This window comes from Nelumbo lutea, chromosome 3, assembly GCF_056320005.1.
Source record: "Nelumbo lutea isolate HS-2025 chromosome 3, American lotus-T2T, whole genome shotgun sequence".
Lineage (NCBI taxonomy): Eukaryota > Viridiplantae > Streptophyta > Magnoliopsida > Proteales > Nelumbonaceae > Nelumbo > Nelumbo lutea.
This window is the reverse complement of record NC_142686.1, coordinates 45,792,183-45,809,014: the sequence shown is the minus strand read 5'-3', so window position 1 is coordinate 45,809,014 and position 16,832 is coordinate 45,792,183. Positions and strand designations below refer to the sequence as shown.

The window sequence follows — 16,832 nt, the reverse complement described above, 5'->3', positions numbered from 1 at the left end:
GAGCGTCCTTCTCCACTCGGGCTTCAACAGTTCTAGACACCTCGTCCACTATACCTTCAACTGTTCTTTCCTTTTTGTCCCCCACTGAAATAAACACAATCAGCTCCAATTCTCCCTCTTCTAGAATTGGGAAGGTGTTCATTTCTTGAGGACTAAGGAATTTTCTCTCTATTTCCACCGAGTACCACACTCTTCTATCATCATTTGTCTTACAAATTAACTTTAACCTAGCTTTCTTCACATTCCATGTAGTTATGATTAAGTTTTCAAATTTCTAGCTAAAATGGAATGCGACTTGGCTCATGTAGGTGCAATGGCCATTTTCAGTCGATACCAAACTGGTGGAACCAGGACTAAGCACCCCTCTGAGTCCGGCCTTCTCTCTTTCTCGAATAGCCATTTCCCTGCCCCCACTGGAGTTCCAAGAGTCCACGACCCTAACGGGCCTGTCAAAACAAGATCATACCTCTCTGATGAGTGTGACCCATGAGCCTAGTAGAACGACTCACTTCTGACACCTAACTCGTACGTCCCTTCCACCTCGATTTTTTAAGTCAAATTTTGAAATTGAGATAGGAATTAAGGAAAGGGAATGGGCGAGAGATTAACCTGTGTGGGCTCCACTTCCCTTGTCTCCCTCAAATTGAGGTATATTGAGTTATTGACTCTCATATGACAGTGCCCGCCAAGTTCCGCCCAAATTTAAATGACGTGCTCTCCTTCCCAGCGTTGGCATTGTCGTAATCTTCCATTGGCCGGTTTCCAGTTAGTGATTTTGAAGCTAGTTTTCAATGAAGTACTTCTAACTATTCTCTTTTACTCTCAAGTGAGCCTAAGAATTAACTCTCTTTGGTGTATATTGATGATATATTGATCACAGGGGATGATTAATATGACGTTGCAAATCTATAACTTCTTCTTTGTAGCTATTTTAAAATGAAAGATCTTGGTCCAGTTGCTTATTTTTTGGAACTCAAAAGTAAAAGTTCTTTATAGGTTTTTTTTTTTTTTTTTTCAACCAACAAAATCTAGTAAAAATGGCCTGTCCATAGTTTTCAGGGCGCCAAGGTGAGGTTAGGCGACAGTCGCCTAGGTGACACCTAGGTGATGGATTTTTTTCAAGTAAAAACATGTATCCTAGGGTAGTTCCCTAGGTTCCATAATCATATTTTTTTAATAAATATCCATAATTTCCATAAGAAAAGCATAAAGTTCATGTTAAATTAAAGAAAATCAACATATTCTAACATATTCATGAGAAGAAAAAGAGGAAACTTGTTGGTAGTCTAATCTATGGGCCTTGACACTATGGGCCTGTCTTACTGATTTTAAGTAGGACAACACTCAATCTTAAATTAGGATGATGATGATTTGCTCCCGAATTCTACTTTGCATCGGCAACTTGTTGGTAGTCTAATCTATTTAACTATAACTGGGTTGGATATCTTTTGCGTTGTTTGGCTTGTTAGCCAATTTGTTGCAGCTTCTCATTGACCCGTTGTTTTTGTTGTTCTTAGGACCATTTGTTATATATGTAAGGGGGATTATCTCTAATGGTTTGTTTTTCTCATTCTCCTCTACTTAGAGCATGTGTTGATGCAAATTGGGCTAGTTCTCCTGACACATTTTGCTCTATTACTGGTTGGTATGGCTTCCTTGGCAATTCCATCAATGTAAGAAGTAGCAAATTATGTCCAAATCATCTAGTGAAATAGGGTATGAAACAATGCCCTCTATTTTTAGTGAAATATTTTGGCTCAAAACTCCACTTCATGATATGGACATTGGTCATTCTTCTTCCATTCCTATCTTTACTGACAATATGAGTGCAATTAAGATAGCATCCAAACCAAATTTTCATGAACATATCAACAATATAGAAGTAGATAATCATTTCGTGAGAGATCTTCTCCTTATTGGCCATATTTCTCTTCCCCACGTTTCTTTTGGCATGCAGCTTGAAGATCTATTCACCAAAACTCAGGCCAAACACATATTTCTTATAGACAAATTGATGCTTGTTCCCCAATAACAATTTGAGAGGGAGTGTAAAGAGGATGATTAATTTTGTCTATTTGATTCTAATTGTATACTATTATTATTGTGTACATTATACAACATTGTACATCAATGTATTTTATCTTCTCTTGTAAGGATAGTTTCATCCTTTTGTTCTTTTAAAATAATTATTGTTTCTACATTGGAGCAACTGATTGAGACCAACTGAACAGTCTTTGGCTCTTCTTTGTTTTGATAAATAAGCTGAAAAAAAGTTACTAAAAAGGAAAAAGATGAAAAGATTACAGAAATACTACATAGGTCCGGGATGGAAATGAGAATTTCTTGCACACCTACTCGACTTCTATGCCTGAGACGAGTCCGGATCTCCCACCCACGTCTACCTACATAACATTGCAGCCACACATGAAGAACATCTCATCCTCCTACATAGTATTACGCATGAGATGTTCCCAATTCATGGGGGTAATATATTGGTAGACTGGACAGGAGATCCAGAGTCACCTGAGACACGCCCCACTTCACACCTAGACCTTTCCACGCATGAGTGCCCCAGTCAAACAAAATCCGACTTGCCTCACCAACCAGACCTGAAAACCAAAAGACAAACTCTTTGAACAGACTTCGACTAACCCGACCGTCTTCCTCTGCTATCCCTCTACCTCTTCCTCTTAGGTTTACATGTGTTACCAATACTTGGAATCCTGGGCCAGGCCTAGACCTATAATTCAGACCTAGGGTGCAAACAAGGCTAGGCCTACTAGGCCTAGTTTAAGCTCTTTATACTAGGTGCTATAAGCCCAGTCCATCCAACTCATTAACACCTCCTAGAATTAAGATAATTGTACTAGACAGTTTGAGGACGTATACTCTTGATTATTGCTGTACATAGTGTCGTATATCAAATCATAAAAGAACATATTTCTCATATTTGTATTCTGGTCAAGATATGTGTATATATATTAATGTGGAGTGCTTTAATTAGGGCATGTAATCGATTGGGTTGACCCAAGATCTAGCCCTACACTATATCCATATTTGAATTGGTTCTGAGCGAGTTATAAAGAACACAGAGATATTATTATTATTATTTTTTTGGAGGTATAAAGACCATTTCTGAAAATTTACAAGAGTTATAAAGACCGCTGAGGAGTTGTTTAATATTGAATATATGATATCAAACAAATGGCTGATATATTTGTATTTTTAGACTTTATTAATTTTCATATTGTATTATTTCATTTATGATATCATGGGCCAAACTTGATGAACGGACCCAATCATTTTCTATATATAATAAAGATTACTGTTAGGGGGCATTCTTTTTATGGATTTTGAGAGGAGGGAAAGTTGATCAATGGGATTTTGGTTCCCATTGACCAAGAATCCCATGTTCATTTTCAGATTAATGTGGGGACCAGGGAAAGCTTATTTTCCTGGGTATCAGGTAAGTGATACCCATCTCCTAGGTGGGTAAATAACTTTCCCACCTAGGAGGAAAGTTGCTAACACTTGAATGGGACAAAAATGCCCATTTTAATAATGAATTTTTATGACTAAAATGGTCATTACCTTATTTACCTGAGAAATAAAAGAACATGGGTAAATGCACATGCCTGGGTAAATGTTTCCTAGGAAAAACTTACCCAGGTAATTGCATTTACATGGGTAAGTAACTTACCGAAAAGCGAATGGGGCCTTACAGTAATATTATTTGATTGAATTGATTGTTTTAGTATATATAATATTACAATTAGAAAAACATGAACTACTTCAATGGTTTATACTTTCAACAGATCCACGGATCCTTTTTCTTGATCATTATATTATTTTTATTAAATTAATTTTCCTACCGATTACATAGAATGTATTGGATTAAAGAAAATTCAATTTTTATAAAACTAATATTTTCTAAACTAATATATAGAATATTATGGTTAATTAGAAATGAGCTAATCAAATTTATTGATTTATTTATATTTAGTATTATTAATAGGGCTAGAACTTGAGTCGGCTCAAATTGAGCATTTAGGGGGTGTAATTTTGGGGAATTTTAAAAGGGTTAGACTATAATAACAAAAAGACATGATATCTGAAAAACTTGTGACCAATCAATTGGCATCATAAACATGGTAATCAATCATGTGGTATTTATCAAAATTCATGGGTGTGTGGTCAAAGCTCTTCTGGTACCATGTCTTTCCGAGATCATAGATTTTTTCATTTAATAAATATACATTTGAATGAAGTTGGTTAAGGGTAAATATGATATTTTAAAAATTTAATGTATTTACATTGGCATTTTCTATTTGGAAAGCTAAGGGAAGGGTGATATTTGTACTCTTTTCAAAACTATAAGGGCCATAATACAGGGGAGGTTTATAAAGTTTATCAGAAAACTCAGAAAAGAGGAGAGAAAGAAGAATACAATGTCAGAGAGGAGAGGTTGTAAAAGTTGATTACTAAAGACATGGCTCTTTAGGGGGGTTTTAGACAAACATGGTCGGTTTTTCTTTTGATGTGGCAGTTGTTTTTGTTTTAAAAATTGAAACGAAACAATGTTATGTGGAGGAAGCTGAAGTTTAGAGGCTTTACAATTGGCTCTGGAAGTTGGTTTGAGGTCAACTGAATCGGTGGGAGATTCACAAAGAGATTTTAAATACCTGTCAAAAGCAAATCCCATATCTCAGTGCTGCATCAGTAAAGCTGGCAAAGGTTGATTGTAGAGAAGGTTGAGAAGGATTTTATTAAAGAAAGCCATTGTAAAGAGAATAAGATTTAAGGGAATTCATTTATTATTTTGGTTATTATACTTTCGGTTTAATAATAAATATACAATAATATATATATATATATATATATATATATATATATAAGGGAGAAGCCCCATGTGAGAGCATTGAGGTGAGAGGGCTAGCCCTTGACCTCCCTCGATCTTTCCTCCATATAAAACATACCGATAGATGTCTTCATATAGAGTATGATATTTTATATATTTCAAAACCTTGTGAGTGCAATACTTTATATCTTCACTTGATTTACTTGCTTATTATTAATTTTCTATGAACTAGCAAATAAAATAGGTAAGGTTTGTATTGATTAATAGGACCAAATATGATTTAGGATAACCAAAATGAATTGAATATGAATATAAACCTTATTGCATACATGGAATATGGTCAGTCCCAGTTTCATGATGAGACGTGTAGATACAAATCATGTTGGGAGAGTTTTTTGTTGAGAGCAGGTCTCTGATCAGATTTGACACATTAAAAACCCTGATCATGTTTACATTTTTTTTTAATTTTAGAATAAATAATTAAATCAAATTATATAAACTTCTCAATGTGAGAAAGAGAGACTAGAGAAGTGATACATCAACGGTATTTGGTACAATTGATGTTTTTACTTGAAATGTTTTGTTTTGGGTTGATAAATACAAATTGACGAGAGAGATAGATAAGTAGCCTCAAATAACCTCAAATTACAATCGTATAGATATTTTAACCATAAATATATAGCTTCAAATTTCAAATAACAATTGTACGGCAATTTATACTTGCTCATTTCTTTATTCATAGTTCAAATTATCCGATGATCATCCATTAATTATTGCTCGTCAACGCACATCGTCTTTCAAAAATAATAAAGAAGATCATTTTAACAACGCACTCCTGGGTTTCAAGAATTAATAGCTTTAAAACTTGATCTGTGTTATTTAACAGATCATTTTAAATTATTGATACATCAATTTGATAGAATTAAATTGCATATATTGAATATATTAAACAAGATTTGATACTTATTCCAGTTTTAACTGAATTAAGTTAACGACAAATATTCGAGCAGACGTTTCCTTATTCAATATGAAATCTTTCTTCATTTAATAAGCTTCAGCGGTCGTACCATGACGTTGTCTTCATGGTCCAGAATCTGCAGAAAAGAATGGAGAAAAGAGGAAAATGATTAGTATATATCGAACCCTTCTAAATAACTTGAACCAGCTGCTAGCTATATGAATATACAGCGCATTTCGGCTTACATGACAATGGTAGAGGTATCCAGGTTCTGTAGTTGCATCGAACGGATAAGGCTCACCGGTGTGGACTAGATAAAATTTGGCGATGATCGTCGTTTGGCATCCCGGCTCTATCTTCACCGTGAACTTCCATGTTTTCTCATAATCCGGTATCTTGAACACTTTTCCGGTTGCATGAGCCTTCACGTTGCACTTAAGTGCATCATTCTTGGCTCTCATGCAATCCTTGAATTCATCCAACTTCACAAGCTTCTGCACCTTGATTGCCTGAATGGAAGCCAAGTGAAGGTGCAATGGGTGACTGTCATTGGTCAAGTTTATCACCTCCCACACCTCAGTGCTGCCGGATTTTGGCGTCTCCGTCGCTGGATCTTCCGGTGTTTTACCGTTTATAAGGAGTTGCGTGGGTTCTCCAGAAGGGCTCAGGTACTCGTACATTGTAATATACCTTGTCTTCGCTGCGCCTACTGTTGTTGCTATCGGGTACTTCACTAGACTCGCCGGAATACTTGATCTGTCCGGTTGTTTGGGCTTCCCGGATGCAATAATAAACTTCATGACTTTACGGTTAAGTGGATCCGCCAGTGAACCATCCGGGTACGGGTACCGGGCATCGTTGATCAACACGGCCTCATCAGCTTTAGAAGTCGAGAAGTCGACGATCACATCAGCAATCTCCGAAGGTGATAAGAGTATGTTTTTTGTTGGCACAGGAGAAGGGAGGTAGGACTTGTCGGCCCCCACGTTGACAAACGTGAGGCCATTGCTCAAATGTAACCGGAGATACCTCGCATTGGAGGCGTTGATGATCCTGAAGCGGTATTTCCGGCGCTGAACCTTAAGATACGGCCAGGCCTTACCGTTCACTATCATGGCATCCCCGAAATATTCCGGCTGCCACTGGGGGTGGATGGATGGGTAGTTGCCGGTGGAGTTCATGTAAAGAGACCCGTCCTTGCAAAAGCTCCGATCAAAGATGAACAAGTGCCGGTCGAACTCCGGCCCGGCCGGGAGGTTCAGGGTGGCTTCTAATTTAGGGTCACGAATGACGTAGGCAGCGATCAGGCCAGCAAGGAGGTTGGCCCGGGTCATTCCCAGTGCATGATCGTGGTACCAGAGGTTTCCTGCATGTTGAACGTTCGGGTAGAAGTAGGTGGGTTTGGTCCAAAAGGGTCCGGTTTCTTTGAAATTGGCAGTGAACCAGGCGAAAGCATATCCATCGTTGGGTGGATCCTGGACCCCACCATGGAGATGGACGACTGTTGGGACTCCACCCATCTTGGGAATGGCAGTGGGAACGGTTGGATCCCATGGGAGTATGTGCTTTTTAGGGAGGTGATTTTCCCACGTCACATAAGTTGGTACTCCTTGGATGGCTTCAATTGTGGGGCCAGGTACGGTGGCGGCCTCCCGAGATGTCCCGTACGCGAACACTCTTGTTGCAGGCAAATCACGGTGGAATTTCTGCACGGCAGGAGTAGATAAATAAAGTTAGTTAAACCGGACGTACTGTCCATGAATGAAGACAGACCAAATTAAAGGCAGACCCGAGGCATGCTACAGCAGCCAGACCATGTTACCGGCCTAGTTAAGATGAACCGGGTCAGACCGGATCTGAATATCATACCCATTTCTTCTGAAACATGCCTATGGTGAGATGTGCAGGAGTTGGCGACCCGTGGTGGTCATAACTGAAACCATAGACGGTGGGCATTGGTGGGAGTTCATCGACGAACATTTCCAGGGAAGCAGCCACTTGATGCAGGATTGATTCAGTCACATGGGTTCGGGCATTGGCTTGAGAAAAGATCATGGTGATGATTAGCATCATCAGAATTAACAGAAACTTATGGGTCTGCATCTTCATTAATTTTCACCTTGATTTAAGGGTATATATCGATTCACCTGAAATTAATTAAGAATGTAATGAATGATCATCAGTAAATCAATTGACAATGCATGCAACAATGGTTTAATTTAGTTGAACTGTTGGGCGTGGGCCCACAGCCAATAAAACAGCAGCTATTCCGGTCTTGGTTTAAGCTGCAGCCATCTAAGTATCAACTTTCAAGAAAGAGTGAGTAATAGAGTCTTTTAGGGTACCCTAGGTGTTTTAACTACACATGCAGCATCCTCAAACACCACAAAAGGTGTACTTGTTTTGCCAAATAGCATAACAAGAGTGGCACATGCGGTCCACGTAACTATCTTGTACAAAAACAATGTCTAATTTGAACCTAAACATGTTATATACCTACTTCCGTAAGTTAAGGGTCTAGGGACAATAGAAGAAACTATTAGAATGGAGGATTATCATACCTTTGAGAAAGAGAGAGTAATAATGCTATGTTAACAAGTTTGGTTGGTGATGGGGTATATATACTTAAAACATCGCCACTGGTTTGCAGCAAAATTCCCTTGTTTCAGCACTAGGAGGGGAGCTGACGTGTTCAAACTCAACGCCGCGTGGCAAATCTGACCAGTTCGACAAAGCAAAAATAAGGTAAGAATGGAGTACTTCAATATGGAATTAATTGACTTCTTGTACAAGCTTATCAAAATATGTAGGACTAGATCGTTATCGAACTAAAATGTATTAATCAGCTGAGGTGAGCCCAAGCAATCAATTAAAAAATCCCTCAATTACTAAAGTGAGAAACAACTAGCTATCCCTTTTGGCTTGAAGATGACATTTAAACTGTCTTCCTCTCTGAAGTTGAACTTAATATTGGCTAATAGCTGGCTAATGGCTATGTGTCCATTTCTGCAGTCCACGTCCTGATTTCCTCTATGCCACCTTTTCCAATGAGCTATTAGTCAGCTCTTGAATAGTTCTATATTGCTTTTAATTGAGTAAATTACATATAGTTTCCTTTTTCCCCCTCAAATGCACCGAAACTTCTTTCTTTGGGTATATATGAGTTAATAACTTTTTTTTCATGCACATGATTTTTACATGTTTTCATAAATCCAAAAGTACCCTGCCATTGGAGATTTAGCTGGGCCTAAATGTTTTTTTTCATTTGTTTTCAAAATATTGGCTTCAGAACAAACAAATATTACAGTGTATGATAGGATGTTCAATAATCAGACGAAAAATACACGTTCTTTAAACCAAAAAAATTAAAGAATATGCATGTTTTTTGTTTCAATTTTAGAAACGAAAACACAAATATAACCAACAATCAATTTGTTTTTAAACCAACAGATTTTGTTTTGTTTTTAGAAGCGGCAATAAGAGAAACAATTCGCATTGAAGAGGACCTAGTTGTTATTGACACCAAAACGTCCTTTTTATCTTTCCTGGGAGAGTTAAATGGTAAATATCACCTCTCCTATCCTCTTCCAATTAAGGTTTAATTTCTTTTTGTTGGTTGGTAAATAGAATATTGTCCAATCGATTCAGACCAGATAGAGAACCAATTTGATGGCCTGATCATGAGTTGAATGGTTTGATCATCTAGTTCTACTCTGACTTGTTAAAATAAAAATATAAAATATATAAAAAAAATTAAAGACCAAAACGATTCTAAACTTTTAAAGCCATTTTAAATAAAAAAAAAAAGCTTACAATAATAAATATTAAAAGAAATAACACATATTAACTGGTAATTAAGTGTGACCACGTCAACATTTCTATAAATCAGGCGAACATAAATCCATTGTGGCTGCTTGTTTTGGGTTCTAACAGCACTACCATCTGATTCGGGCCAAGCCTGATGGCAACACTTTGCGAATAAAATCTCTTGCGAGTTAGCTATAGGTGGGTGTTTGGCCTAGATGCAGTTTTCTGACAAAACAGCACCACATAGGTGCCACATCAGAAAAAAAGCGGTGTTTCAGAAAATGTTCTCTTATTTGGTACTACTTTTCTAAAAAAAACCATTGCTCCAAATTATAACTTGGAAATTGGGAAAATATGATTTGAAGAATGTCAAATTTAATAAAAAACAGTCCGTTACTATATTGGATAATGTAGACCAATGCTAAAAATTGTTATATATACAGAATTAATACCAAACAAAACTAGTGATGTTAACAGCTTATGTAGTAGCATTGATGCCAAACAAAAAAAATAAGGAGTCATTTTCTAAGAAAACGGTGCAACAGATCCTCATGCATGCAACACCGTTTTCTTAAAAACATCCCTAAAGAAACGGCATCAATATGCTAAATCCCTATATAGTGTTTGTAACAAGGTGTACTAATTTTTAGGAAATAAGGGTATCTTTGAAATACAGATTCACTACAAGAAAAACAGTCTAAAGTGGTAGTTACATGACCACCACCTTAAATTTCAACTGCTAGCCTACATCAAGACCGCCAGTTCAGATAGAAAAAACCACCGCCTTTGATGGCCGGTCTGAGGTGGTTCAAACTAAGCTATTTTAGCATTCTGCTTGGACCACCATCCGAGATCCTGTCTAACCATCGCCTTAGGTTTTTCCCAACGTGACTTATTTGGAGGTAAGAATTCAATTACAAATACCTTCAGTGCAAAACATTGTTCTAAACCTTGTATTTGCATTCTATCCAAACTAAACATTAATGATAATTGTTTTATCGTTCTTAATACGTTTTTTGTATGTATTTATACAAAGATTATGTGATAGAGAAACGTTTCATCCAATTTCAACAAGTATTGGAGAAGTTTAAATAATCTTCCTTTTTTAATTCTTCAAAAGGCATACTTATGAAGACGGCCTAATGGTGGAGAGGAACCTTCACCTAACCGTTGAGATGAAGTCAGAAACTAGCTAGTAGAAGATAGAATATTTTATGAGCCATTGAGGTGTTGACCATATAAGAAACTAGCTAGTTATTATTATCATACCATATATTCATGTTTTATGTATCTTAATTAGTGTTTTCAATTCGTGTTAATTAATCTAGATGGTAGGACTGGTTGACCCATAAACTTGGACAGAATTCCAAGTCCGTTTTACCACGAGATCGAATACCATGCATCTTTAATAAAATAAAAGTAGTATTTATTTATCACACTTATTTTTATTTATTAATATGATGAATATAATAATATAATATTAGAAAACCTCATTTTTCTACTAGTTTTTTGTATTTTTATTATTTGATTATAGAATTATGGATTAACCTGTTTGAACCAGATGGTTAAGCCACTGCCTACTGGTGCTAGCCAGTAATGAGCCGTAATGTTCTCCAGTTCTCCTCTCAATCAAAATCATTATATTACATTTAATGTGCACGGGGAGTTTCATTTTCTTAAACGAAACAAGGAATCCGAGATCCTACCAACTCTCGGTTATCATCAATTCGTTATTTAACTTATTTTCATGATCTCTCTCCCACGAATCCACCAATCGAAACAAACCAACACTATTAGACATGTGATAGATTAATTCTAGGTCTTTGAATATCTAGAATAACGTACGCTGCGCCAATTAAATCACGCCACATCACTCATGTTCCCCAATTTGACTGTGTCGACGTAGCCAATTAAACCACACGCTAACAGAATCCTGATTTTTACTTGGTTTGCTTTTTTTTTTTTGTTTTTTCTTTGGTGGGGTGGGAGGTGGTGTGAGGTGATCGATGTTGTGTGATGTTTATTAATTCTCAAATCAGCCTTTTTCATTCATCCATAGTTTCTCTTTATTTTATTCTTTAAAATGGAATTAATTTTGTATAGATGGCTTTTCTACATCATTCTACAAAAAAGTATACTAACGCGTCCATGACTCAGTCGAGATGGACTCTTGACACTCCCCGCCAATTTAGAATAGGAGTACAATTTGTGCGGGTCTAACCCGAATTTGAATTAGTTCAGCACAAAATTTTATACAGGTTGAGTTTAGGTTTTTTTTTTTTTATTATTATTATTGGACTGGGTTCAGATTTAAAGATTTAGGTTTTCTTATTTTTCAAGTTGGGCTCAAATATGGTCCTTAAATAGCCCAGGCCTGACTTATATATATATATATATAATTTTAGAATAGAAAAATTAGACTTTAACCTCAGTTTTGGTCCAAGTTCAGGCCTTAAGCCCAAATTTTAATATCGGATCGGATTGAAGATAAACCCAATCCGACCTGCCACTTTCACTTAAACAAAATTATTTGTAACGAAGGCTTTTCTACATCATTATTCTACAAGTACAACGCGTGGATCACCCAGCTCAGCTCAGATGGACTCTTGGCACCCCCTTCCAATTTTGGAATTCGCATCCTGAACCAAGAAGCGTGAACCCGTCAATCACAAATGACCATGTCAGCATTTCGAATCTAATAACACAAACGGACATGCAAAAGAAACCCGATTGAATCGGACGCAAAGGACAAAAAACCTCAAAGCCACTTCTTTAAGGAGATTTCATTCGAATTCCCTCCCATTTCCTCTTCTCCTCCGAGCCCTAACCCAAAGAAGCATCCCACCAGCCATCTCACTATACACACCGGCATCCATTAACTTGAGATCCTCCGGCACTGCCAAGAATTCCGATAGTAAGCATAGAAAGGTGCTCTCTAGTCTTCCCAACTACTCTCCAGTCCTCTTATTTCAAACTCAACTCTAGGAAGCTCTAATTCATTAGAGGGAGGAGTCTATCAATAGTAAGAAGGAACATGGAGTTTTGGATGAAAATTTGATTGTTTTGCCACCTTGGACGAGCTTCATTGCTCTTTCTATTGTTTTGGACGGATTGAAAATAGTAACAACTGGTGGGATTGGAATCAATCTCACTTTCCACCGTAGAATGATTCCAAACTAGCTGCACCTCTGGCCTCCACTAATGACCTAGAATATATAGATCTTCTCCCATGGTTTCTCTGTTGAGGATTTTGCCATTTGCATCAACCATTTGTATATCAATGACGTGATCGGCTCCGAGGCCATATTTTCTCAGCATGTAACCATATCCAACACCACCAAGGAAACTTGGAAATGCCTACAGTGTGGCAAACACCCCGCATGGGAAGTCATGGACGTTACTCTTCTATGCAATTCTGTAATTCATCGCACCAGCCTGAACCCATGCACTGCTATCTTCTATGTCCACTGTGATGGTTTTCAGATTGGACATGTCAACAATGACGAATGGGACTTCAGCCCTATTCTAATCTCCAACCAATTCTCTTTTGCACAGATAGCAGCTATTTGGACGTGGGATTCGTTCAAAAGAGTAATGATAAACAGAGGTTTCGGATTGTCAAACTGCAGGAACTTGAGAATTTGTGTAGTAGACGTTGGAATAAACCACAACATAGGTTGGAGAGGGAGGAAGGATTAGAACAAAGGGAAGGCATTGAAGAAAGCTTTCCTCCACAGAGGCTGAGGTTGCCCATGGAACCAAGAAGGATTGAAAGCAAGGAAAGTATTGTAGAAGTTGATGAACTCCCCATGAGATTTCGTTCTGATGACTGATGGCCGCCATTGTGAAGAGTGGGATCCACCGGCGGTGTGATGACTGATGACTGTTTAACAGGATCCTTGAAAGAACTGGGTTTAAGGTTTTCTTGTCTGGTCCAATCGGATTTCTTTTGAACGTCTGTTAATGTTACTATAGACTCGAAATGCTGATGTGGTCGTTTCTGGTTGGCGGGTTCACGTTTCCCGTGAATCCATGGGTTCATAGGATGTGAACTCCCAATTTAGAGGCACAGGATAATTTTTTATTACACTTTCGCTTAAATCATATTATTTGGAATGATTCAGATCAAAATATAGATGCACCTAGATTTAAATTCGATTCATTACTATTTGAATTCAATTCAAATCTTATCATTGGATATCAAATTCTAATTGAATAATAATTGCAATGGGATATTGTATACGTTGCACAAAATCCAGAAGTGCAACATATACAATATGTAATGTGGTTCAGTTTATAGCACCCAAAATTGAAAGAAAAACAGAGATAAAAGAGAAGTAAGCAAAGAGTGAGGCACGCAGATTTATGTGGTTCAGTTTATAGCCTATGTCCATGGCCGAAGGAAATACAGAAATCCTCTATGTAATCTGTATTAGAGAGGAATACAGAACTTTGCATTCACAATCTCATTCACAGAAAAACCCTAAATCTCAAATACACCAAAAGTCTCACACTTCTTTTACACGACAAAGAGTAAGTATAGAAGAGAAAAAACTCCCGAAATATATAATCCTTCTTATTCAGTTTGGACCCATAAGCAAAATATGGATCGGATACCCAAGCCCTACGCTTCCACCACAAACCACTAAAATTTTACCTTCGGGTGTTTCTCAACTTAATTTGGAATGGATTTATGAAGCAAGTTGCAACAAAGAATTCAAAACACAAACCAAATAGAATAATATTAATAAGTTAAACTAAAAATGGTTTCCATATTATATATCATGGATAAATGAATTGAAAAACTTGAATCTATGACTCTTTATTAAAAATACAAGATTTAAACCAATTTTACTAATGGAAACAATTCTTAATCATATATTCAAATCAAAATTGAATTAGATTATATTATATAGGGGTGGATGAATATGTGCTGATCCTTTTATATCTTTTCAATTATTGATCAAATTTGAATCACCCTTAACATGATTGAATTTGAATTCAGACAAAAAGATATTGTTTGAGGCCCTTCTTCAATTATATCTTCTCAAGAAAAAGTGTATTTAAATATTTCTCTAAAGCAAGCCTTCTAATTTAAACATTTTATGAAATAGGATTCGAGTATGATGTGAGAAAGATATGATACAGGAAAAGCTTACAACCAACCAATCAGCATTATAAAAGCGGATAAGCAATAGATGGGTTTTCATAAAAATTTACTAGGGATTATGATTGGTCGAAGCCTGCCTGGTATCATGTCTTTCCGGTACCATATATGTCCATGCTATTCTCTCTTATTGCACCACTTAATAGGGGTTCATCTTAAGGTTGGCTTGATATTAGAATTTTACACTGCTTTGGGCTCCGATCTTTCAGTCAGACCCACTCAAAATTTGACAAAAGCCCAATTTGAGCCCACCCAGATTACGCCCATATCTAAGCCCATCCAGATATAAAAAAATTATCGTTTCTTCCTGCATTTCTTTTCTTAGCATTATTTCTGTTACCTTTCTCTGCACAAAAGAGCATGCATTTTGTATACAAATTCTACATCCAAGCTGGGAGATTGGTGCTGGTTCGCTTGAGGATTGACTCCATGTTTTCATTACATAGTTCTTAGGGGTCAGGATCTCTTGCATACATTCTCAATTCTGCACCCTCCATTGCACTTCCGGTCATAGTCTAATACATCAATAGTGAATGAGTTGAAGCTGCTAAGGTTTAAAATATCGATACGCCCAATGCGCCGGTAGAGGCGTATTGGGCGATATCGATACTATTTTTTGTACTTTTTATTTATTTATTTTTCAAAACTGGTTCAGATGGCTGGTTTAGATTCCTCCACACCCTAAACCAGTCAGAACTCCAATACATCCACTGTAAGGGCATATCGGGGAGGTCCCGAAATGATACGTATCGACTAATATGGGTCAATACATGTCGATACTTTAGACCTTAAAAACTGTAATTTAACAAATCATTAAACTCTCCCTTTAATGGTTTCCCATGTTTTTGAAATTCAAATTATTTTAAATCAAAATAAGAAAAAGACAGCTTTGAATGCCCACTCGAACAAATGGAAAAACAGAGGAGAAACCCTATTCCATAGGAAAACCTATTTTCTTCTTCTTAGTAAGGATTTTCCACTAAAAGACGAGAATTGTTGTACGTAGAAATGCACTCAAAATCATTGTCAATATATTGCCAAGTAGTAGTCATAGCGTCAAAACTAGTGATAGCTAATAATTTGGGAGACGGCGACCAAGCACAGACCTGAGTATATGTTTTTTCTAGAAGTGCTTATTCAGATTAAAATGAACTTTTGACAGAACTGACTTAGCAATTTCACTAAAATAAGGTTTATCCATTAAGAGCTGCAAGAAAATAGTCGAGTCGGGTGGCAAAAATCCAACATTGCATTCAAAGTATCATACACAAATTGCATTCAAAATAGGAATTAAGACTTTTTCTTTCAACCGGGTACAATTACATTGTCCTACCTTACATGCAATCCTTTCTCTCATGATCAAAAAATTGGATCTAATGCCAGATCCTGCCTAAATGTCTAATCCAGGCGTAGCCCACATTGCATTTGGGTTGTTCAATTAGTCACTAAAATTTTATATAAATATGTGTGTACACAGATGCATGAATATATATATATATATAGATAGATAGATAGATAGATATATAACAATAGAAAGATCAATCAATTGGACATCGGAGTATAAAGTTATAGTTTCCACAATTTTGTATACACATTTAATGTACATCACAAAATTCAGTCACATGGTCAAATGGATCAACGGTCCAACTACCTAGATCAGACAATTTTTGGCAAGGTCAATAGTTTTGACCAATTCTTGGGTTTTAGTAGAATCAAACCTAGAATCATGGTTGGGTGATGGATCAAACAGCCAAATCAACAAGTTGAAAACATTGCCCTAAACATTTTAAGAAAAATAGAGTACATCTCAAGAAAGGTTTTAAAAACCAATTAGGAACCAGAACCATTTTGGCCATTGGCTTTTGGGTTGATAGTTCGATCGTTTGGTTCAAATGGATGGTTCATTCCAACTTAAAAAAATAAAAATAAAAATGGCCAAAAACTATTGAACAGGTCGACGATTTGACTGCCCAGGTCAGCAAATCGCTAACCAAATCAATGGTTTTTTATCAATGACCAAGTTAAGGGTGAAACGGAACTGA

At 36.8% G+C, this 16,832-nt stretch overlaps 1 protein-coding gene and 1 pseudogene across 1 annotated transcript; both read right to left on the bottom strand.

Moving 5' to 3' along the window:
* Window positions 1-5,898: 5,898 nt before the first annotated feature.
* LOC148864688 (multicopper oxidase LPR1 homolog 1-like) lies at window positions 5,899-7,925 on the bottom strand. Its single transcript, XM_088980646.1, has 3 exons — window positions 7,686-7,925; window positions 6,062-7,522; window positions 5,899-5,952 (listed from the first exon to the last, which is right to left on the bottom strand). The coding sequence occupies exons 1-3, from the start codon at window positions 7,923-7,925 to the stop codon at window positions 5,899-5,901; spliced, it is 1,755 nt and encodes a 584-aa protein (XP_088836772.1).
* Window positions 7,926-12,479: 4,554 nt separating this feature from the next.
* LOC148864687 (precondylocarpine acetate synthase 2 pseudogene) lies at window positions 12,480-13,434 on the bottom strand (annotated as a pseudogene).
* Window positions 13,435-16,832: the final 3,398 nt, after the last annotated feature.